This window comes from Paroedura picta, chromosome 4, assembly GCF_049243985.1.
Source record: "Paroedura picta isolate Pp20150507F chromosome 4, Ppicta_v3.0, whole genome shotgun sequence".
Classification (NCBI taxonomy): Eukaryota; Metazoa; Chordata; class Lepidosauria; order Squamata; family Gekkonidae; genus Paroedura; species Paroedura picta.
The window spans coordinates 58,460,173-58,484,821 of record NC_135372.1 but is presented as its reverse complement, the minus strand read 5'-3'; the positions used below and the strand labels follow the sequence as shown (position 1 = coordinate 58,484,821).

General features: G+C 41.4%; 1 protein-coding gene across 1 annotated transcript in view; it reads left to right on the top strand.

Annotated features, from left to right (window-relative positions):
• Positions 1-24,649, top strand: part of PLPPR5 (phospholipid phosphatase related 5) — a 95,894-nt gene that overhangs the window by 56,663 nt on the left and 14,582 nt on the right. The window contains exons 4-5 of the mRNA XM_077332987.1: positions 13,391-13,567; positions 14,776-14,895. Of these exons, the coding sequence (XP_077189102.1) occupies positions 13,391-13,567; positions 14,776-14,895 (297 nt within the window). The remainder of the gene's footprint in view (positions 1-13,390; positions 13,568-14,775; positions 14,896-24,649) is intronic.

The window sequence follows — 24,649 nt, the reverse complement described above, 5'->3', positions numbered from 1 at the left end:
TGATTTCATTACCTTCATGCTCTCCCCTGCTTCTCCTATAAGACTGAGCTGGTATCCCAGCTTGCATTCAGATGGGAGTAGGAGGGAACAAGCCAGATTGTCCATATGTGTACATCACACAAAACCAGTCTAACACTGTGACCATAAGCAGAATTGCACACTCTAAATCTGTTGACTGCAATGGATGGCGCTGTAACTATTGTTATAGACCAACTTCAAACCATAGTTTCAGATCCTGGTTTGACAGACCCCACTATCCATGTTTGATTAGCCCACATTCTGGTGAATTCACACTAGGCAACATTGTTTTAATAAAACCACAATTTTGCTTTCTGTTTACACTAAGCCCTAAAATAAAACTATGTTCAATCCTGTATGCAGAAGACATATATAATGGAGAAGCCAGTGGAATCTGCTTGACATCTTGCAAACACCTTACTGGGTTTCAACTAAAAGAGTTAATGAAACAGGATTGCCTCATATTTTCCTCCAATTGTGGGAGTTCTGCTTATTGTTAAAACTCCTTGGCAAACAGCAAGGCTCCTTGACCCTGCTGGTTCTCTGCCTATTGTATTACCAGGGCTGTGATTCTGGAGATGAGCAGAAAAGTATGGTGCTAATTGGGTCCCACTGTTGAGTAATTGATCTTTTGCCCTCTGAGTCTGCTTGTATAAGGAGTTGTACATCTCTTTCTTTATCCTATTTATATATGAGGACACTGCAAGTTAATTTAGACGATAGTGTCATCAATGTGATGCTACTCTCTTCTCCCTCAGTTCCAGATGGCGCAGTCTTTCAGCTCTCCTCCCCAAGTCCTCAGTATGCAGCTGAGTGATGAATGGCTGGTGGCTGAATGTCAATGAAAACAAGAGGGAGGTGGCTCCATAGTAAATAAATAGGACTGTACATTTAAGACAGATAGACATGTCATTTAATTAGGGGGTTTCCATCTTAACTCTTTGAGTTTTGCAGCTACATCAAGTAGCAGCGGAAAGGCATACAGTTTTGTTACAGTATGCAATCATGAAACTACTTTTCCTCCAGCCCAGGGAAGGCTTCATATCAGTGAGGCTGAAATCATGAGTATGCTTCAACCAAGAGATTCAATTCTTAGATTTACAATTTATGTAACAGTTGTGGGTTTTTACACCTGAGTACATAAAGTGTTAGACACATTCTTTAAATACTCTGAAATCTGTACAATCTCAGGCACACACAGTGGACATCTGGCATGAGTGTATGTGTGAGTATGAGTGCTGAGTATGAGTCTGGCACAGCATGTCCACAGCATGTCAAAAAACTCAAGGCCTCCCCCCTCCCGTTCTTTATTAGTATAGGTATAAATGGCAAAATAACATTGCAAAGTGTGAATCACTTCTCTGTGGGTGTGTAAAAAAATAATACCCCATGATCCCTTAAGAGCTATGGCTTTATTGGGCACTCTGTGATTTTAAACACCTGTTCTGCATCACAGCCACCCACTCTTTGTACCATTCTGTAAGCTAAATAGATAAATTTCTAAATAAAAATGCATACTTTGTAAAGTGTTCAAAACGGAAATATTGAGTTTACCCTATGGCTACAAAGTGGGATGTTGCAACTGGGGATGTGCACTAAGGGTCCAATTTGGACTGATTCGGCTTTGGATTAAGCCACCTCAGATTGCCTCGCTTTGGCGCCCATTAAAGTCAATGGCGCCTTTGACTTTAATAGGAATTTTGGCTTTTCTAACTTTCCCAGGGCCTGGGGGGTGGCGGTTTAAGTTACAGCCTCCAGGAGGCTCTTCTGTGACTCCCCTCCAAATTTCAAAAAGTTTGGATAATGGGGTCCAATCCTAGGTGCTCCCAAAGAGAAAGCCCCCATCTCCATTATATCCCAAGAAGAGTCTGTCCCATAGGATATAATGGAGCGGATGGGGGTCCCTTCTTTGGGAGCACAAGGGCCAAAGTTAAAAAGAGAGGTGTGTGTTTGCTGATGCTTCCTTTCTGGAGAAAGCCCCTTGAACTTCATGAATTGTCTTTTGGGGGGGGCAGTGGGGGCTGTCACGTAAAGGCACAGACTGAAAAATCCTTGTCTGCTTGGTAGATCACATATAGCATTTGTGTTGCTCTGAAACAACAGAACAAAATCCAATATCTGGCATAGAATATCACTTTTATTAATTGCGTTCATCACATTAGATGGAAAAAATCTGAATATAAATACACAAAGCATTATCATGGAATCCCTTGCAGTGGTATGTGAAATACATACCCATTGAGGTAGGCACAGCTATGTATGGGAGTTGGCCATAGTAGAAGACACATGTAGCTCAGAGCCAAGTTCCACAAGACCATGAGTTGGATCAGGGTTCTCCTTACCTAATTTATATTACCTATTCCCAGATATTGGGAATAGTTGGATCAGGGTTCTCCTTACCTAATTTATATTACCTATTCCCAGATATTGGTGACAATCCATCCAATTTTTCCCTCAATATTGACCACTTCCCTTATCACAGCCTCTCTCCCAATATGGCTCTCATGATCCACATCGACCTTTTTAGTCATCAAAGGGGTTGTTCTCCTCCTCCTTTTGTGCCAACAGAAAAATTGCTAGATTAGATAACATTTTCGAAGTACCATAGAGACTGTGAACTGGGGGAAGAATCTTCTACCTTTCTCCATACATGGGGTCTTCCAGGCTGAAATGACCCTGGATGGTGTTAGCCCCCTTGTAAGCAGCATTTGCATTGAATACTGCGTATGGGGACTCATGTGGCATTTTGATTTGGAAATATGAGAAGGAAATCATCTCTTACCCACATGCTGCGTTCGTGATCATAAGTGGGCTCTGTGGCACTTGAAAAATAACTTTCCCCATTGGTACCAACCAGCTTCAAGAAATGGAGCACTCCAACCCAACTCCTGGCCAAACATATTTAGCTGATTCCCCAGGATTTCCCCCCCCCCCAAAATTAGTTGCCATCTCAAAGTGGACACAATGGGGTTAATCCATCCATCATCTGCAATAAGATTAAGGGACACATATACCTCCTCTCTGTCCTTTGTCCGCTTATGTGTCTGTGACATTGGACAATGATTAATTGCTCTGGACTAAGTCGATATTAGTTTACACTGAGACAATTGTAGGTTGTGATTCTGTGCTCTATCCAAAGTTAAAAACATGGTTTGCCTTACTATTAATCTATTTTTCCCAGTTGGCGATGTACTCAGGTATAAATTGTGACTCTGCTCCAGGGTCTCACTTGTCATTATTCTCCTTGGCAGCAGCTATATATGAAAGACTGTTGGCAATGGAAATTATTATTAAAGTCCTTATTCTTTAAGAAGGGGACATAATTTTTCAAGGACTAGTTCCTTTATGAATTACAGCAAAACATCAGGCTTGGGCATGGTGAACAGCAAATAAATTAAGTAAAATGAACTAGACATTATTGCAGAGACATGGCAGTTGCCACATCAACAGCCTGATAACCTTCTCATCTTTTTCTCCTGGGATCCTGTTTTTTCCATTGTTCCTCTGTCCCTGCTCCATTTCATTGGCTGCCATGCCGTAATGTTCTGTGCTGAGTATCCCTAGGTGATCTGGAAGAGGAGGTTTAATTGCTGTTTAGCAGCAGACAGTTGTGCATCTACCAATAGCATCTAGTTTCAACCTAGATTCTGCTTCAGACATTACTTAGGGCTGTATGTTCAACTCAACATCCACTGCAAATTCTGAATTTCTTGTCTAGAATCCGTTGTATGTGACACAAGGTTGGCATACAGTGGGTTCCCAGTGGCTCAGAATGAATTTAAATGGCACCGAACTCTAGAAGAAGAAGCGGTTATATGCCGTAGCTAAAAAAATGGCCTCAACCATCCTTTAACAACTTATTTACCATGCAAAGCTACTACATCTACCGCATAACCTCTGAAGCAGGCTAACCTGTTGCATTGATGAAACAAAGGGTCCTTGAGAAAATCTTGTCTTTTCAGCAGTAGTTTATTGACTATTCTGTGGAGCAGTATTGGTTGATAAATTATTGTGCCAATAATGCATACACTTCAGTACAAAACTATAATTCTTGTTCAACAAAACTGCAAATTCATTTTCTACAAGCAATTTTCTTAGATGGATAGTTTATTTGTAAGCTTCAAATATATGTGATGGTGAAGATTTTCCTGACCTCTAGTGGTTTTCACCACAAATTGCGGTATTGTTAAATAACTATTAAAAATGGTTTTGGCTAAGTTTACAGAAAAGATTCTTTGTATTTTAGAAAGAGTGCATTCATTTGTATTTTGGATTCCATTTTATGTGGATTATAATAGTTATATGAGAAACTAGAAGCACCCAGGAATTTAATGGGCACTAGCACATACACCTGCAATGTGACCTTCCTGGGTTTGAGCCCTCCTTCCCCTGCTCGCAAACTCTGATCTCAAGAGCTGGGTTTGATTCCTGTCTCCTCTTCCATATGCAGGCAGCTGGGTTACCAACTTTCAGATGGGGGCCTGGAAGGCTTCAGGAAGATGAAAGAGACAGAAAGAAAGAGTGGGAAGGGAAGAGAGGAGGAAGGGCATCAGTTCTCCTGGAGAAAACAGCTGCTTTGCAGGGGCACTGGCCCTTCTACCCCCACCCCCATACAACAGTCCCCACCTTTCTGCCACCATTCTGCTCCTCACATCTTCCAAAGGCTTGAACAAGAAGGCTGCAGAGCGGGTGGACTGCCTGCTTCCCAACCACCCCACATCTCCCAAAGGCCAGACAGCTTGGGGAAGTCCATGGGGGATGGGCTGCCTCCTTCTCACCCACCACATCTCCCAAAGGGCAGGCCTGGCAGGGGAGGCTGTGTGAGTAGGCTGCCTCCTTCCTGCCCCCTTCCTTACATATCCCAAATGCCAAGCTGGGTGGGGAAGGTCACAGGGCTTGGGCTGCCTCTTTTCCACCCACCTCGACATCTCCCAAAGGCCAGGCTTCTTGAGGTAGTCCATGGATGATGGTCTGCCTCTTTCACACCCACCCCATCTCCCAAAGGCCTGGCCAGGTAGGGAAGGCTGTGGCAGGGAGGCTGCCTTCTTCCCATCCCTCCACATCTCCCAAGGGCCAGGCTGGATGGGGAAGGCTGTGGGATTTCCCCAGCCCCTCTAAGGAGGGGGGAGAGAAAAGAGTGTTCCAATGACCAGCTCAGGACCACGGGGAGGTGTTGTGAGCCCAGATACTAAGCTTAGCCTAGCCAGATGTTCAACAGGCAAAGAGCTATGACCAGCATGAGGGAATGGCGCTGCAGACAAACCAGAGCTTAGATTCCAAAATTGTTGTAGGAACTCCCCTTCCTTTGCCCTGCATCCACCTGCAGCTCCTTGCCTTGCCAGCCCACCTGGCTCATCTGAGCCAATTAAGGAATGCCAGCTATGTGCTAGAAGAGAGCTCCAGTCTAAAATGCACCACACCATATTAGCAAGCAGTTGCTGACTGCAGGAGACTGGGGTTCATCACAGAGTGAAAACTGAGAGGCTGCTGACTGCCTATATTAACTTGACTATGGGAGGCCTGGGTTGTGGATGCAACCTGTGACTTGCTCCTTCTGCTGATGCTCTTGGACTGCCTCAATGAACCTTTGACTCACTGGACTGAGTTAAGGGATTCATTACATTCTGTCTGTCCCTTGACATCCAGTTTTTGAAATACTGATTCTCTCTGCCTTTCTGGCAGCTTATCTGTGTTGCCTTCCAGCAGAGAGTTGAAACCAGAGACCAACACACGAGGCAAAGGAAGCAGTTGGCATCCCTCCTTTGCCTCGGGGAGACTGAGGGAGGGAAGAGGCTGAGGATGGGGGAACTTACAAGCAGCAGGGCCTTTCAGAGAGGCCAGCAGTTCTTTCACCTGGCAAGCAGCAGGAAGATGAAGAAGAGTGCAGATAAGCCCCACGATTGGCCTTCACTGGAAGAGTACTCTCTCCCTATTGGCAGAACACCCCCAGGGAGGGCCAATCAAGTAGGGAGTGAGTTATCTGCACACAATTTGAACTGATTGGCCCTCAATGGGAAATTGTTCTCTCCGTATTGGTGGCACACTCCCAAGGAAGGCCAATCAGGTAGGGAGTGAGTTGTCAATGTGAGCTCTATTATGTTTAGTGATAGACGTTGCTACACTGAAAAAGATGACAGAAATTCCTGATAGCAGAGGTCTGTAAAATCTGAGAGTAATACCCATTCAAGCTTCTAGCTGTGCTAACTTATCTATGATTAGTTCTCCTTCTTATCTGTGGGGGAAGCATCCTTGGTTTTATTGTTTTAAATCTCTGTTTTTGTAATTTGGAAACATTTTTTTTTAAAGCTTAGAAATTATTCCTATTTTTTGTGTTGAGGAAGAGGAAGGTTTGGCAAACTGCAAAATCAAATCCAGTCTAGAATACAGTGATGTGATTTTATGCACATTGTGCCAGTGATGTGAAATTCATCTAAAAAAAAACTACTTCTCAAATTGAGAACTCTCATCAAGTAAAATATATATGATTTCTCACTATTATAATATCCTTGAGTTCCTGAAGAGGAGTAAATTTTATTCTATCACTTACTGGTAATATAAAATATTGGGAACTGTAAAAAGAAAAGATTGTATATAAAACCCAAGTTTTATATAAAAGTAACAGTCCATGCTCCATCAATGGAGTGGCTTTTCCATCTGCAGAGAAGGAGAGCAAGACTGCCAATATTCTCCTCTGGTTACTCCTCACATTGTTATGTTGGGTTCACTAACCTGAAGGAACAGTTTTGGGGCAGGGTGTAGAGGGCTGTAGTGATATACAATGGTGGCAAAGTTTCCTTCCTCAAGTGCTCAATGTTTAGGATCCAAATCAATAAGATTTGCTAAGCTCTTGAGAACTTAGATGTCATTTATGTTTTACTTAGTAAAGCCTATGTTCCAAGTTTAAGGATCCTTTTATTTAAAAAGCTCCAGCAAGGTTAAATAGCTCAAAATAACACTTCCCTACATCCTCATGCAAGAAATCAAAATGGCTGTCTGAGGAAGCTTTACAAATAGCTAAGGAGAGAAGGGAAGTGAAAGGCAAGGGAGAAAGAGAAAGATACACCCAACTGAATGCAGAATTCCAGAGAAAAGCTAGAAGAGATAAGAATGCCTTCTTAAATGAACAGTGCAAACAAATAGAAGAAAACAATAGAATCGGGAGGACCAGAGATCTTTTCAAGAAAATTGGAGATATGAAGAGAACGTTTCATGCAAAGATGGGTATGATAAGGGACCAAAATGGTAGGGACCTCACAGAAGCAGAAGAGATTAAGCAAAGGTGGCAAAATTATACAGAAGAACTATACAAGAGCGAGCTTAACATCCCTGATGACCACAATGGGGTAGTTACTGACCTGGAGCCAGACATCCTGGAATGTGAAGTCAAATGGGCCTTAGGAAGTCTGAGCAACAATAAAGCTAGTGGTGGTGACAGCATTCCAGTTGAACTATTCAAAATCTTAAAGGACGATGCAGTAAAAGTGCTACACTCAATATGCCAGCAAATTTGGAAAACTCAACAATGGCCACAGGATTGGAAAAGGTCAGTTTACATTCCAATCCCAAAGAAGGGCAATGCCAAAGAATGTTCAAACTACCGCAGCATTGCACTAATTTCTCATGCTAGCAAAGTTATGCTCAAAATCCTACAAGCTAGGCTCCAGCAATATGTGGACCGAGAACTTCCAGAAGTACAGGCAGGATTTAGGAGAGGCAGAGGAACTAGAGATCAAATTGCCAACATATGCTGGATCATGGAGAAAGCTAGGGAGTACCAGAAGAACGTCTACTTCTGCTTCATTGACTATGCTAAAGCCTTTGATTGTGTGGAACACAACAAATTGTGGCAAGTTCTTAAAGAGATAGGAATACCAGAGCATCTTATTTGTCTCTTGAGAAATTTATATGCAGGTCAAGAAGCAACAGTGAGAATTGAACATGGAATCACTGACTGGTTCAAAATTGAGAAAGGAGTTCGGCAAGGCTGTATACTGTCGCCTTGCCTATTTAACTTGTATGCAGAGCACATCATGAGAAATGCAGGATTAGAGGAGTCACAAATTGGGATCAAGATTGCAGGGAGAAATATCAACAACCTCAGATATGCAGATGATAACACTCTAATGGCAGAAAGTGAAGAGGAACTAAAGAGCCTGTTGATGCGGGTGAAGGAGGAGAGTGCAAAAGTTGGCTTGAAACTCAACATCAAGAAAACAAAGATCATGGCATCCAGCCCTCTCAATTCCTGGCAAATAGAAGGGGAAGAAATGGAGATAGTGACAGATTTTATTTTCCTGGGCTCCAAGATCACTGCAGATGGGGACTGCAGCAAAGAAATTAAAAGAAGCTTGCTCCTGGGGAGGAAAGCTATGGCAAATCTAGACAGCATCCTAAAAAGCAGAGACATCAACCTACCAACAAAAGTGCGTTTAGTCAAGGCTATGGTCTTCCCAGTTGCAATGTATGGCTGCGAAAGTTGGACCATAAGGAAGGCCGAGCGTCAAAGAATTGAGGCTTTTGAACTCTGGTGCTGGAGAAGACTCTTGCGAGTCCCTTGGACTGCAAGGCGAACAAACCGGTCAGTCCTAGAGGAGATCAGCCCTGACTGCTCTTTAGAAGGCCAGATCCTGAAGATGAAACTCAAATATTTTGGCCACCTCATGAGAAGGAAGGACTCCCTGGAGAAGAGCCTAATGCTGGGAGCGATCGAGGGCAAAAGAAGAAGGGGACGACAGAGAATGAGGTGGCTGGATGGAGTCACTGAAGCAGTCGGTGCAAACTTAAATGGACTCCAGGGAATGGTAGAGGACAGGAAGGCCTGGAGGATCATTGTCCATGGGTCGGACACGACTTCGCACATAACAACAACAACACATCCTCATGCTATATCCGCTTCCTACATCCTGGCTTATACATGCCTCCTTCCTCAACAACTTGTTTTCTTACAGCAACATTTATAAACACCACAATATCAGAATTATTTTAGTGTTGGCTATGTATCTCAGCTTTTATTGTAGGGAATTCAAAAGGCTGTGGTTCATCACTTACTGAAGAAGCCATCATTGGACACCCAGGTCTTGGCCAGTTACTGCCGTGTTTCACACCTCACATTTCTGGAAAGGTGCTTGAAAGGGGCACTGTAGACTAGCGATCCCCAACCTGTGGGCTGAGGACCACATGTGGTCCGTCGACTCATTGGAGGTGGGCCACGAAGGATGCCTTCTCTCCCCCCCCCCCCGGGCCTTTACTTCATCCCCCCGGCCCTTTACAACACACTTCGGGTGTCATTGTCTCCCATCACTCCCAGATGGGACTATCTCGTTGCAGAGAAACAAGCTCAGGGTTCCCATTGATTTGTCATTGTCATGAGTTAAAATTTCCATGAAAATAAAATGTTCCTTATGTTCATTGTTGTGGTGTGTCTGTATCTTATTTTGAAGGGATGTTTAAACATTACCATAGCGACCAGAGTCAGAGAATGTTAGGGCAGTGGTTGAGAGTAGAGGAGTAAACTACCCCCCCCCCACCGGGCCTCAGTAAAATTGTCAAGCGTTGAGTGGTCCCCGATGATAAAAAGGTAGACCAACTGCTAGCATTCCCGGATGAAACATTGGGGATCAATTCCATTTGTGTTTCCATCCTGGCTATGGGTTGGAGATGGCTTTGGTTGCCCTGACAAATGATCTCTGGTGATAGCTGGATTGAGATGGGTCAGTGCTGCTAGAGTTGCTTGATTTCACAGCAGTGCTTGATGCGGTAGATCACAAGCTTCTTGCTTACCAGCTTGTCAACATGGGGATTCAGGGGACTGCACAACCCCTTATCCATGGCCATCTCCCATTTCCTGCTGCTGGCTCCAGGCACTGAGGCGCATCTGAGAGCAAAGAGGCTAGAGTCCCGGAACGGGGGGTGGGAGCTGCACCCTGATTAGCCCTATTCCCACTCAGACATCCAGAACACATTCCACCCACTAGGCTGTTTCACAAATATTAAGAGGAACAATGGATAAGGATATGGAATGCACAGTAACCAATGACCCCATTAAATATTTGGGAATAAATGTGTCTGAACAAAATTGTAATCTTTTAAAAAATAATTACCAGAAGATTTGGAAAATAATACGAGCAGACTTATCTATATGAAGAAATAAAATAAAATATCATGATTATGGAGAATCTCTGCAATTAAAATGAGTGAACTGCCAAAACTAATTTTTTAATATTTCAGATGTGATCTATACTTATGGAAAAAAGACTACTGAAAGTATGGCAGAGACAAACATTTACTTGGAATTATAAGAAACCAAGAGTAAGCTTAAATACTGCAAGATGAGAAAAAGATAGGAGGATTAGCAATTCCAAATAAAGAATTATATTATCAACCAGCAGACCTGGTCTTGGATTAAAAACCCAAGACAAAGAACAGTAAAAGTTGAATCATTTCATCTGGAAGAATGCCCACACAATCATTTATAATCATTTTGATTGATTTTTTAACACAAGAAAGAAGCCATAATTAGAGATGGTCTATGTGTTACACCCTGAATTTTACTGAGCTGTTCAAACTCCCAGTTTATGTCCCCAATACAAGCCTGTCATAAATACACAAGGCATAAGATTAAGACCAATCCAAGCAGAGAATGACATCAGAAAGGCCCCCCTTTCTCTCCAACTCCCTTCCCATCTAAATTTGGATATGAAATCTAATCCAGAATCATTCTGACTCATGTGGATAGTGCTGGAACAGTTAATAGGGCATTAAGTTTTAAAATTTGAATAGTTATTTGGAAATGGTTTTGTCTTGCACCTGGGTGTTTTACACACCTTATGAAAGTCACGGACAGCTGCTATTTGGGCATAAAATTGGCCACAGCCTTATTAACCATTGAGTGAGGTGTTTATGGGGCAGGATCCGCCTTCTTGCGATTGGCCGACTGCAAGGCAGACCCCTGTCATCAGGCACTATCCTCACCGTGCTTCCAGACAATCCAGCGCCCGCTGCTCGGGACCTATTGGCCTGGTGGCCCATGGCAGGTGGCCACCAGATGTGAATCCTTCAGGTGTCCGCCTCTGTAGAGTTCCATCAACTACCCAGAAATGCTGGCTTACCTAAGCTTAGCATCCACACAGCCCCTTTTGGGGGCCCCCTAACCAAGGGAGGCCAGCACACAAGCTTAGCCTACTCTCAAAGATCTGCCCCATTTCACCACCACAGACTATGACAAACTGAACACATAACCATTAGCATGTAAAGGTTTACTAATATTAACAATGCTTTCTAAGGGAGGGTGGTTAGGTGGGTTAACTGCTTCTAGCACTGAGGGGGAGAAGAGGCCAAGCGAGCATTGGCAGCCCATATAAGGTGCCAACCTCACTCTTGCCCCCTTCCTTTTGTGGCACCCATGCGCCACTGAAATGGCTCCTGCTGCCCACTGGGATTGGGAGTTCCCGTTGGCTCCCGCATCCTTCCAGCTCTTACCCCCTGGCAGGAGCAGAAACCCACCTTACTGTGGAGCTCAGGTGCATTTATATTTACTATGTATGTGTGGGGGTGTTTTTTTTACTGATAATAGCTACCCTGAGTTTGCTGCCAGAGAAGGGTGGCCAATAAATCAAATTAATAATAAAACTTATGGGAAAAAATAAATCAAGTTTACAGCCAGGCAGTAAGAGAAAATTGGCACAAAATGTATTCAGATGGTATATAATCCCAAAGGACACTGAGAAAGCAGACAAAAACTACTAAGGAAAATGCTGGAAAATTCCATATGTGGTGGACTTGTAAAAGGGAAAAAAATGCAAGGAAAACTATGGAAAAATGTGAAACAGATTTAAATTCCCTATGAAAGCAATGTTATTAAGTATACTGCCTAACTGTATACAAATGTTTTAAAATGTAGAAGCAGAACAAGATTAATTTTCAAATGTAACTTCTTGAATATAAATGTTACTTTATTTAGGGACAAGCCACTGAAGAAAGGCTTGTTTTCTGAAAATGGGCATAACTATGTAAATATTGTTTGGGCTTGACCCAATCCAATCAGCTGTAAACTTAGACCAATAAATAAGAACATACAAAGGACATTTGCACCATGAGAATCTTTATTACATTAGGAATGCCGCTTGGGTCAGTTTTGGGTCAGCTTTGATTCTTCATACCGGCTCGTTTTCGTTTGTTCAATTTTGAAGTGACACAGAACAGCCAAGTATGCAGTGGGATATCAACATGAGGAGGCTCTTGGATATGGCTTATAGTGACAATTTCTATAGGATGGCATTATTATAAGTAGAGGTCTTTCAATAAGAACTTGGGAGGCCTTAAGTCAAGTTTCAGTTCATGCCTTCAATAACAGCACCATCTTTTGCAGACTTGCTGCAACCTACAATATTAATTTATTTATACCTTTTAGATCATTTGACTTACTGTGGTCTCTTATCAAGTGGGCTTGGCAGGTTAGTTGAGACTTCATTCATAGATACCAGGAAGCCGCCAGTTGGAAACAGAATTGACTTTGTGGTGTTTTCATTCTTGTATCTGATATATACATGTCAGTGGATTGCAAAGAAAGACGTCTGACAAATTAGCACACCCAATTGTGTGCAGCAATCCCATTGATCTCAGTGTATTGCCGTGCTGGAGAGCAGCCACAGAAAAGGCCTGCTGAATGCTTGCTAGACTGTGGCTTGCTGGGAATTTAGATAGCAAAGATTTTTTTGTAAAAAAAAAAGAAAGGATTTGTAGAACTTATCTGGAAAAGCTTCTGCTTCCTTTCTTTTCACACAATGAGATTAATTAGCATTAATTGCCCTCAGCTACTATATATGAAAATGCAAGCAGTTGAAATAAGCTGCCTTTCCAATATTGCTGAAAGTGCTCTTTCTTTCTTTTTCTTTCATTGAAGAATGGATAGTGATGGTATAATTTCCTCTGTTGTTCTCAGGGACTTTTGTCATTCAGAAGAAAATGTCAGGACAGGTCAGGCATTATCCATAGTATCATTGCTTGGGCTTTAAAACTTCTGATCATCGCTTGATTTTTTAAATTGTTACAACAGCATTTCTACATTTCATTTATGCCCCACCTTTCCCCCCTCAATGGGAAATACAAAGCAGCTTACCTCCTTCTCTTTTCCATTTTATCTTTACAGCAACCATGTGAAGTAGTTTAGGCAGAGAGAAAGTGACTGGCCCAAGGTTAGCTAGGAAACTTCCGTAGCAGAGACCAAGGTCTCTTAGATTCTAGTCCAGTACTAGAATACTGGTTCTCAGCTGTGGGGATTTCCTGTTCTGATCTGAATAACAATATTCTCCATCCCCTAAGGAAAAATGTGATACTAGTCTCAGTTTTTGTGTATCTGTTTCTCCTCCATCAGATGTATATCACCAACACAATAAAATCCAGAGGAACAAGGCTAGCAAAACCAGTCCTTTGCTTGGGATTAATGTGTATGGCTGTTCTTACTGGGATCAACAGAGTAGCAGAATATCGAAATCACTGGTCAGATGTGATAGCAGGATTTCTAGTAGGCATTTCTATAGCAGTGTTTTTGGTAAGTACATTAACAAGCAAATTTCTATTTTTTTATGTGCACTTGGTTGTGAACACACATAAAGCTCCCTTGTACTGATTCAGGGTATTGATCCTACAGAGTCAGTATTGTCAGTGCTGACTAGTAGCACTTCTTCAAGATCTCAAGCCACATCATTCACATCACCTGCCCAGAGAATAAATCTAGGGCTTACTGCATGCAGAGCAAATGCTCTGCCATTAAGTGGCTGTCCATCCCCAACAAGTCTACCTTAGTTTTTTTTTTCATTCAGCAACAAGCAGGAGATTTACATGAACAACAAATATATACAAATACACAGTTGTGCAAACACAAAGTCCAGTATGTGCTGCATTGGAGAATTTTCACATGAAACATCTTCCATTCACATCCTTTAGCCCGTATGGAACTAAACAGGGAAGCTCTGAAAGGATTATCATGAAGGATTATACCTTCAAGCCCAGGTCTGATCATCCCATTCAACATCCATTCAAAACATTATAGAATGTCAGTCAACCAACTGAGAATATTTGTGACAGCATGCCTTCCTTTAGACCATGAGCAAGGGTCATGGGGGTGTGGGGGGTCATAACTGAATTTCTGCATGCACAAGGAATTGCCAGATTTTGGCTTATGTTTAAAATGCTGTATAGTAAAAAAATCTATTTACCTGACTCATAGTTTTATTTCAATGGATCTGTATAATGGAAGGTCGCCTTGCACATGGAGAGTGCAATCAACAAGCCTTATTTGGCCTTCTACCTCAATGCATTCTTATTTATAAACTTTTAGAATCCAGTCTCCCCATCTCAAAGCATTTAAGCATCAGCTTAAATACTATAGGTGGCAAGTTACTTTTTAAGAAATGCTTTAAAGATCTCATTCAGTATAGAAGTGTACACTAAGAATATTTATATCTTAGTACACTGTATTGTATCCAGTGGTAATTTTCTGCTAGCAGAAAGCATTGCATCCAAGGGATGAAACTGTCTTGCCTGTCTTCTTGCATTGTTGCCTAGCCTCCCTTTATGCTGCTTCTGGAGTTAGAAAAAAAAAACATGAGTGTATTAGGGGTCCTCAGTGTGAAAGAAGAATCACTGAAAGTTACCCCCCCCCCCCACACACACACACACCTCACTTCTGGTGGCAGAAAATTACTGCTGGACCAAATCAGTACAATTATTTTGTAACATTTAATTTTCTCTTTCTAGGTTGTGTGTGTGGTAAACAATTTTAGAGGCAGACAACGAGAAAATGAACATTCTCACATGGACAATCTGGCCCAGATGCCTATGATCAGCATTCCACGGGTAGAAAGTCCTTTAGAAAAGGTAATGTTCTTCTGAGTGGTTTTCTCATTTAATCTGTACAACTGTTATAATTTTTAGTGTATTTAAATCTTCTGATTTGTAGCCACAGCCTATCATTAACAGAATGATAGGTTTGCCCCCTTTAAGTTCTCAAAGATTATGAAAACATCAGGTCATAGCAGAGTTAAGAGAAACGGAGAGCTTCATCCTTGTTTTCCAAATATGCCAGTCCTGTGTACATAAAATGAGGAGAAACTTCATATGACACTTGAGCCACATTTAGTTACAAGACCTTTGTACAGGTCAAATGAATGTTCAGATACTGAACAAACGTGCTTAGGTTCCTCCCCAACTCCCTCATTGGCTCATCCCCGGTCATAGAATGTGTGAGCAGAAATTCAATGTATGAAGGTTTAAAGAAATCATGCATACTTTTGCCATGATAGCTGGATTGTTTCCTTTAGAAACATTGTATGGCCTTGCTGAAACAAGGATGATCCATAACAGTAGCTAGAAGATGCCAGCTGGATTAATGCATTGCATGAAAAAAGTAATGCAATTGGTGGTACTAATATTTTTAAACTGGAAGACAATGCTTATTAGTTTCATCATAGTAAATTTAATTAGGCCAGAATGATTTTGATTACAAAAGCAATTGTGGGGATTAATAATGGGGTAGAAGAAACAGAACTTTGAAGAATGTTTCTTTGTTACTTTGAAGAATGTTTCATAAATCTTTAATATTACCAGTCTGCCTTTATTCATCAAGCTTGTGTGTATTGGTGACCTTGGAAAGCAATCTCTCTCCATTTGACAGCCCCTGCCTTTATCATGTATCCTACTGGGCATACGAAAACTCCCCCATTGAAAATAGCTTACTTCATCATGGGTGCAAAACATTCCTAAGATCTAGATCCTCAGATAAGCAGTAGCAGTATTCTTCCTCTACGTGGACTTTTATGATACCTGTTATCTCACACTGGAGTATCTGCTCAAAAATCCTACCCAACTCCTTTGAAACCCAGTTCTTGGGCCGTCCTTTCCCCAGAAGTCTGTGAAAGGTGGCAGTTCACTCCATCTGTGGACAGAGAGCTTTTGCTATAGGACTGCTTCAGCTTTTCACATCAGAGCTTCATTTTTTCCTGCAATAAACCTGTTAGTACAAAGTACAACACTATGAAAATTATAAAGTAAGATCAAAAAAGCATCACAAAATAATATCAATATAATTTACTATGCATATTCAATAACAATGAAAGCACAATAGCCAGTTTATCTACTGGATGTTTTTAAACTACATCGCTTCAAGCAGGAGGAATATCCAACATGACAACTTACTGACTTTGGAATATCAAAAGAATTTTTCTACATTGTATGCCTGAGGAAGTGTCCTTGAAACATGTGTCATACCCAGAAAGCACATAGCATACATGTATCAGAGATTGTGTACTTCTTTTTGCCCTTATTAATGAAAGGGCTGGATTTTGTTTATTCTCCTTGTGTATTAGATAGGTTTGCTGCAATTCTAGTGTATTTTCATATATTGTGTTTTCATTGTTATTGAATATGTATCATATATTATATTGATACTAGGGGCAAAGCCCGTTGTATCCAAGAATACAACGGGTGCTAGAGCTTGGCAGTGGGAAGAGGAAGGGGAGGAGTTGTCCAGTCTGTAAGGGCATGGGGTTGAATGTGTGTGTTGTGTGGGAGGTTGTGGTGGCATGGTGGCAAATGAGGGCATGGGTGTGGAGATATGGGTGTCAAGAACCTGTGGTGTGGAATGTTCGTTGAGTGTGGGAGAGGACTGACCTTTGGGAATTGTGGCATAGTGGTTACAGATGAGCTTTCCAGAGCCATGTCCTCAGATATGTGAAGTGAAAATCAGACTGGAGACTCTTCTTAGGGGAAGATTACATGGCAACCAATTCCTCCCAGTTCTGCGTCATTTCCCTTCTTGTGTGAATTAGACCACATTCACCGAAATGCCCCTCTGCCCTAATACACATAGGGTAGTCACAGTACACAGGTGTCCACCCTGTTCCCTCTATCTCCCATGTTTTCACAGTTGGTAAAATGTTATGTGCCCACATGCTTCTTTCATGGTTGCTCCTTAGAAGAATGGATTTTGTACCCTATTGCTTACTACCCAAAGGAGTCTCAAAGCGGTTTACAAACCGCTTTTCCATTCGTCTCTCCACAATAGTCAACCTGTGAGGTATGTGGGGTTGTGAGAGATCTGAGAGAACTGGGAATGGGCTGCAGTGACCCAGCAGGCTTCAGGTGTCTCAAAGCATTTTCCAATCGTCTTCCCTTTCTCTCCCCATAGCAGACTCCACATGAGGGAGGTGGGGTAGCGAGCCTCACAGGGAAGCTGGCAACCCTAAGAGGAAGACTCTCTGTGCACAGCAGTCTTGACCTTAGTAAGATTTTTATACTGTTTTTTTTATTTGCCAGGCCAAGATTATTTGCCGGGCCAATAAGTCATTACAGTTACTATGTGTCTCCAGACATTTACTTGTTCTCTATTTACAGTTTCAGGCTGTAAATATTTATTTAGATCTTCCTGCACTTTCCAGACTCGCAGGACTGATGCTGGTCTGCCTGAATGCGCCCCAGAATACAAACAGTTGCTGGTAAGGGCTGGCCATAACCCATAGGCCAGGAGGGACACATCTGCACCATTCCCTACCAACTGCAGGCAAAAATGGCTCATTTGAAGGCTGGACTCTGAGGCATTGTATGATTTTAAAGCCCCACCTCCAAACTTCCAGGAACATTTCCAACTGCTGTTCTGGCCTCAAAGTTATTCCTAGACACCACTAACACTGCAGTCAGCCTTGAAGGTGGATGGTACAGTTGCCCAGGCTCAGCAATGGGGGGACTCAGATTTTCTCTGCCAGTCTCATGGGCCCTCCTTTAAGAAAATAAAATAAAATGCTGTGGCAGGGGGGCCAAAAAAAAGAGAGATTTACGGATATGGGGGGGCAGAAAGAGTGATGAGGTAGGGAGCAGAAGAGACAGTGCTAGGGTGGAGAGACAGAAAGAGAGTGATAGGATAGGGAGCAGGATTTTCAGGACCCATTTTTTGGTATGCCAGAAATCCCAGTTATATTTTGAAGATCTGATTATATCTGTAAAATACTGGTAAATTAGTTCTTGGATATATATTTGGCTTGGTTATAGCTAAATGTACATTCTTATTGAATATTGGACTATTATAGAAAGCAGCTTCAAGCAAGTATTAACCAGAAATTCAAACACACGATTTTTATATAATACATTCTGATATGAAGTAATAAATGAGCTTTGTATTTCTTCTGAGGATTGCTAAAAGACACTACAATAAAATTATTGCTGAAAATATTAGTTGCCACAATGAAATTTTCAGGTGCCATGGTTAACTGGTGCCTGGGATTTCTCAAGTCCTCAGTTAATCAGTCATGTTATTTTTTTGTTGTTAAATATTTTATTTATTAAGGAAAAAATACAAAAAATACACTACTATTTTGAAATTTGTTAAGGCACCATTCTACAGTACATAATATATATATATCTTTTTCTGGCAAACAACCTCCAAGAAAAAAAAAGTTTTATATCAGCTGGCAAGAAGCGAACATTACTTTGATACACAAAGAAGAAAATGACCCACTATTGCCATAGACATATTGGCCAATTTCTTTATTAAATGTGGATTAGAAATGTTTTAGAATAATGGTGAAAAATTTGAGAAGATGTATCCCAGATGGAGCCTCTTAGGAGACTCTTGTGGCACAGAGTGGTAAGGCAGCAGATATGCAGTCTGAAAGCTCTGCCCATGAGGCTGGGAGTTCAATCCCTGCAGCCGGCTCAAGGTTGGCTCAGCCTTCCATCCTTCCGAGGTTGGTAAAATGAGTACCCAGCTTGCTAGGGGGTAAACGGTAATGACTGGGGAAGGCACTGGCAAACCACCCCGTATTGAGTCTGCCATGAAAACACTAGAGGGCGTCACCCCAAGGGTCAGACAGGACCCGGTGCTTGCACAGGGGATACCTTTACCTTTACCTTTTTATCCCAGATGGGATACATCAGGATCAGACAAGATTAATCCCCAAAGATATATGAAAGACAATATCAGGTATATATTAAAAACTGTTGAATATTCAAAGAAAAAAAGGTGAAAAGCTGTTTTTACATGTTGAAAAAGCATTTGACAGTGTTTGTTGGAAATTTTTGATTGAAGTTTTGAAATATTTACAATGGGGGGATTTAAGGTAAATGCAAAGTGTATTTACAAAACAATATATAATATAATAAATGGGTCATTATCAGAGAAAATTGAAATCAGAAAAGGAACCCATCAAAGGTGCCTAATCTTATTTGTTTATATTAGCATCGTAAATATTGGCCATCAGCATAAGAAAAGATAAAAATATTGCTGAGATAAATAACTGGAGGGGAAATGAAATAAAAAGTTACGCTGATGATATAGTTATTTTGGTAAAACCTGATATTCCCATGAAACATGCAACAAACCAAATTTATAGATTTGGATTGCATTCTGTTTGCAAAGCATATAAAACCATATTAAGATAATGTCATTAAATACGATGAAGGAAGAGGAAGACTACCTTAAATGTTAACGGGATGTGTGATAAACCAAAAAAACCAATGAAGTATTACGGAATAAAAACAATGGACCAACGTGACAGACTTTATAAAGCAAATGACCAGATGACTTGTATAAAAATAATGGAAGACATAAAGCAATGGAAAAAACTAAGATTTTTTTTTTGGCTAGGATGAATAGTTAAAATATTGCCAAAATTAAACTTTTTATTTCAAATGTTACCAATTCACATTAAGGAAATGACCATAAAATCATGGCAAAGGGTATTAACTAAATTCATATGGAATGAGAAAAGGTCAAGTGTAATATGCAAGGTGTTAGAACATGATAAAAACCATGGAGGCCTTGCAGTTCCAGACATTACATTATACAGGCAAGCAGCAGTACTGGCTTGGATAACAGATTGGTTTATTGACCCTCAAGGAAGCAATGTTAAATTAGAGACAATGGATACTAAAGATGGAATCCATAATTATTTATGGCTTAAACAATCACTCCGAAGAATTCAGAAGCAAGTGGGAAACATATAAAGGATAGTTTGCTAAGAATATAGTTTCAGTGTAGAGAAAGATTAAGTCCATCAACTTTACCATTGACCTTTCTAATAAATGTTCATTATGATTTAAGTTCAAGAAAGAAAATAGACAACAACTTGTGAGAGCAAGGTGAATAAACAAGGGAAAATAAAAGATTGGCAAACTGTCAAGAAAGAAGAATATACCTTAGCTAGTTTATTATCAAATAGTCTCAAAACTAAAAGAACAACCCACGAAAGAAGACAGTCATTTAAGAGGAAAAAACTACTTATGCAAGATTGATAGGAGGTGACTCATGTTATTATCGGACTCATTACAGTTGCTGTAAATTTTTATTTTTATTTGAGGAATTCAGTTGTATTTCATTCATTACACAGAGGAAAATTTAGACATGTGATACATTTACTTATAGACCCATGTTTTTGACATCTACACTTTACATTTTTTGTGTGTGCTTAAACATTCTACATGTACGTTTAAAAATATGTCCTAATGTAGGATCACAAAGACCTATTTAGACATAATAGTTGTCAAAATGCAGTTACATACCCCCATTTTTATATCTAATAATGTACAAGCCCTGCATAATAAGAATGAGCAACGCAGTGTGGATGTCGAATAATTTCCATGCCAGTTCTTGGCTGCATAAAATTGTCTTGCTAGATTGGTGCAATAATGCATTATGTGGCCCATAGAAAACGATGTTCCTTGGGGTTTATTGGTTTTTGTTTTATTTCATTGCATAAACTGCCATTTCTTAGGAATTAACCTGTCCATTTAAAAGATTTCTGTGTACAGGAACTGTTGTGCAAGCCATTTATATGTTTCATTCAGTCCCAGCTGGAGAAAGAAATGCACCCGATTTCTTTTCAGCATTCTCTAACAGGCCTTTTAAACCAAACAAGTCTAAGTAAGCTTTTCTGACACTTTGTCATAAGGAGGTCACCATCTCATTTGCTCGAGCAAGCATTTCGTTGATGAATGTGTGTCTTTGATATAATCCGTTCAGTTAGCTCTTTTCAAGGCATCAAAACAAAGCAAGATATTGGCTGCTCTGGGAAGGCTTTTGCAAGGGCCAAATTAGATGCAAGCAGGGCCAGACTTATTTGTTTCCCTCTCTCTGGGCCAATTCATGTATAAAGCACAGAGGCATGGACCTGTGTTTGTCATTGCATCAAGTTGCCCAGCTGAGAGGAACAGACCTCTCCTTTGCTTTGAAGGGCAAAGTTTCCACTTGCTGGGCTTTTTCATGGGGGGCAGTTACATTTTCTGAGGTTAGTTTCCGGTGTGCAGCAATATTGGTCTGAAGCCGCAGACCAAAGTTTGAGTCCGGAGACACCTTTAAGCCCAACCAAATTTTATTTAAGATATGAGCTTTCATGTGCTTGAAAAAAAACTTCATTGGTCAAGGTGTCACTGGACTCAAACTTTGTTCTACTGTTTTGAGGTGTCATTCATAAAATGTAGAGGAAACTGTCCAGAGGTGTGGGCAGTCTTGCTTAAGGTGTATAAGTCACCAGTCTCAGGAATTCTGAACTAAAGTAGGGTACAGCCATTCCTAGCCCGAGCAGTCAGTTGAATATAAATTTGATACAAACTGGGACCCAGAAGTGTGCAGGTGCTTCAGAGGCAATTCTGAAATCTCCCCCTTCAGGATTCTGTAAATGATCGGGGTCTCGCCTAAACAGGTCCCTTTTGGTTCTCCCCCCTTTAAATGACACTCAGCTGTCCTCAACATTCCAGATTGTATTCTGTCCTCATTAGGCCAGTTTTAGGGGATTATTTTAAAATTAATTCATAGAGTCCTATTTTTACAATATATGTTCGGTTTCCCAAGAATAGAGTGTCCTTTGTGTTAAATATTGTTAAGTGCTTTTATTTGTTGCTATGGAGGAAGTATGTGCTGGGGCTGGTGTGCAACTGAGGGATTACAAACCCAGCCCTGTGCTGGGCTGTGACCCTGTGAGCTTAAAGGTTTCTCTTTGCCAGAGGTGCAAACTGAAGGGCAAGAGCCTAACTGAAGGGCAAGATCATCCTAACAACTTTATCCTAAAGAAAGATTCTAGAGTGAAAGAATCTATTTTTGGAAGACAATGATAGATACTCAAGGTCCACATCCAGTCACCTGTAAGGAGTGTGCCATATTTGGTTTCCTCCCTGAAGACAAGATGGACTATACTTGTCATACGGGTAAATTGATAGGGTTTCTGAGGAGAAGATTAGGGGCCTGGAGGAGAGGACTAAAACCTTGCATAAAATCAAGGAAGGAGAGGATTTAATGGAGAGGACCTTTGCACACCTGTGTATGAGTGAAGAGGCCTGTCCAAAAGAGAATGGGTGGGGTTGAATTCCCTATGGAGCCTCCCTTTACTGCTGCAACACAAGCCTGAAGGTGTCAGGCAAGATGGCACTTGGAATCACTGGAGCTCAAGAATAGATTTCAAGCCCTTGCAGAGGAGATGGAAGCAGCATCAAGGGCAGAAGAGGAACCAAAAAAAATTGAAAGACAGAGTGAAGAGGGCAAGGGGACAGGAAGAAATGGCACTTGAAGGAAATCATTAGTGATGCTCTCCTGAGAGGTATGGAGAACAGCGTGTGGTTAGGCCTGACTCCCAATTTTGAGAGTTATATTGCTTGCCAGGAGCCAAGGTTAAAGGTATTATGTAGTGGATGCTGAAACTGATAATAAAAAACCTATAAAGAGGCTAAAAAGAGTGAGGGCACAAGAGGTTTTCTCTTTTATCCTGCCTGCCAGGGGAAGAGGAATGAGTCAGGAGCTGAAGATAATGCAGGTGAACCACTGTCTGCATGTGGGATTTGGATTGTGAGACCATGGGATAGGTTTTCTAGAAGAAGGCCTGCTAGTACAGGATGGACTTCACTTATCCAAGTTGTGGAAGAATGTGTTTGGCAGGAACCTAGGGAGATTCATCAGGAGAGCTTTAAACAGAATCTACAAGGGAAGGGAGATGTCCAACACAGGGATCTACTGTAAAAGATAAAATAGCAATGGCCCTGGATCAAACAGAAGCAAGGGTAAGAGGCTTCAGATGCCTATAAACCAATGCCTGAAGCATCAGAAATAAAAAGGAAGAGCTCAAACTTCTCCTGCAGACAGAGAGAGATGATTTACTAGGCATTACAGAGACTTGGTGGAATGATTCCCATGACTGGAATGCAGCAGTGGATGGATATATGTTAAAAAAACAGAAAAGATTAAGGAGGAGGTGGAGTGATGCTGTATGTGAGAAGAGGGCTTGTTTGTCAAGAAATCCTAGAGAAGGAGAGTGACATTCCGGTGGAAAGTATCTGGGTGAAGATAAGGGAGGAAAAAACAAAGAGTATAGTGGTTGATGTCTGCTACAGACCGCCTAACCAGATGTGGATGGTGCCCTCCTTGACCAGCTTGATAGAATATCATCAGGGCCTTGTAATTATGGGTGATGTAAATATCCCTGATGTGTTCTGGGAAACGAGCTCTGCTAAGTGTCCAGAGTTGTGTAACTTTCTGATCTGCCTTGCTGACAATTGTATTAATCAAATGTTGGAAGAACCTACGAGAGACTCAGCCATACTTGACTTAATGCTGACCAACAGACAAGATCTAATGGATAGAGTGAAGGAGGTAAGGACCTTTCCTTTTGAGATGGGGTACCAAGAAAGTTTGTAGTCAGATGTGTATGTTAGACTCTCATAGGACATACTTTAATAAATTCAGAGACATGATGATGTCCCATGGACAAAAATGCTGGAAGAGATAGGAGCAAGTGATGGGTGGGCTCTCCTGAAGCAAGAGCTATTGAATGCTCTAGCCATGAGTATTCCAACTAAATTGTAGCATGAGAATTTCAGGAGAAGCTCAGAAAGAAAAAGGAAATGTTCAAGTAATAGAGGGAAGGACAGACTTTTAAAGAAGAGTATCTGCAGTTTACTAGACACTGTAGGTCAGTCATCCAGCTAACGCTGGAAGCGAGCTGAGAGTAGGCACGGAAGCCCACTTTAGCAAGAAAAGCTTCTTCAGATATGTGAGGAGCAAACATAATGTAAATGTGATAATAGATCTGTTTGGAGACGAGGACAGAGAGAAAGCAGAAAGGCTCAGTACCTATTTTGCCTCTGTGTTTTCCTGGAAGAATATGGACATATTTAGGGATGGTAGTAGAATCATAGAATCATAGAGTTGGAAGGGGCCATACAGGCCATGTAGTCCAACCCCCTGCTCAACACAGGATCAACCCTAAGCATCCTAAAGCATCCAAGAAAAGTGTGTATCCAACCTTTGCTTGAAGACTGCCAGTGAGGGGGAGCTCACCACCTCCTTAGGCAGCCTATTCCACTGCTGAACTACTCTAACTGTGAAAATTTTTTTCCTGATATCTAGCCTATATCATTGTACTTGAAGTTTAAACCCATTACTGCGTGTCCTCTCCTCTGCAGCCAACAGAAACAGCATCCTGCCCTCCTCTAAGTGACAACCTTTCAAATACTTAAAGAGGGCTATCATGTCCCCTCTCAAGCTCCTTTTCTCCAGGCTGAACATTCCCAAGTCCCTCAACCTATCTTCATAGGGCTTGGTCCCTTGGCCCCAGATCATCTTCGTCGCTCTCCTCTGTACCCTTTCAATTTTATC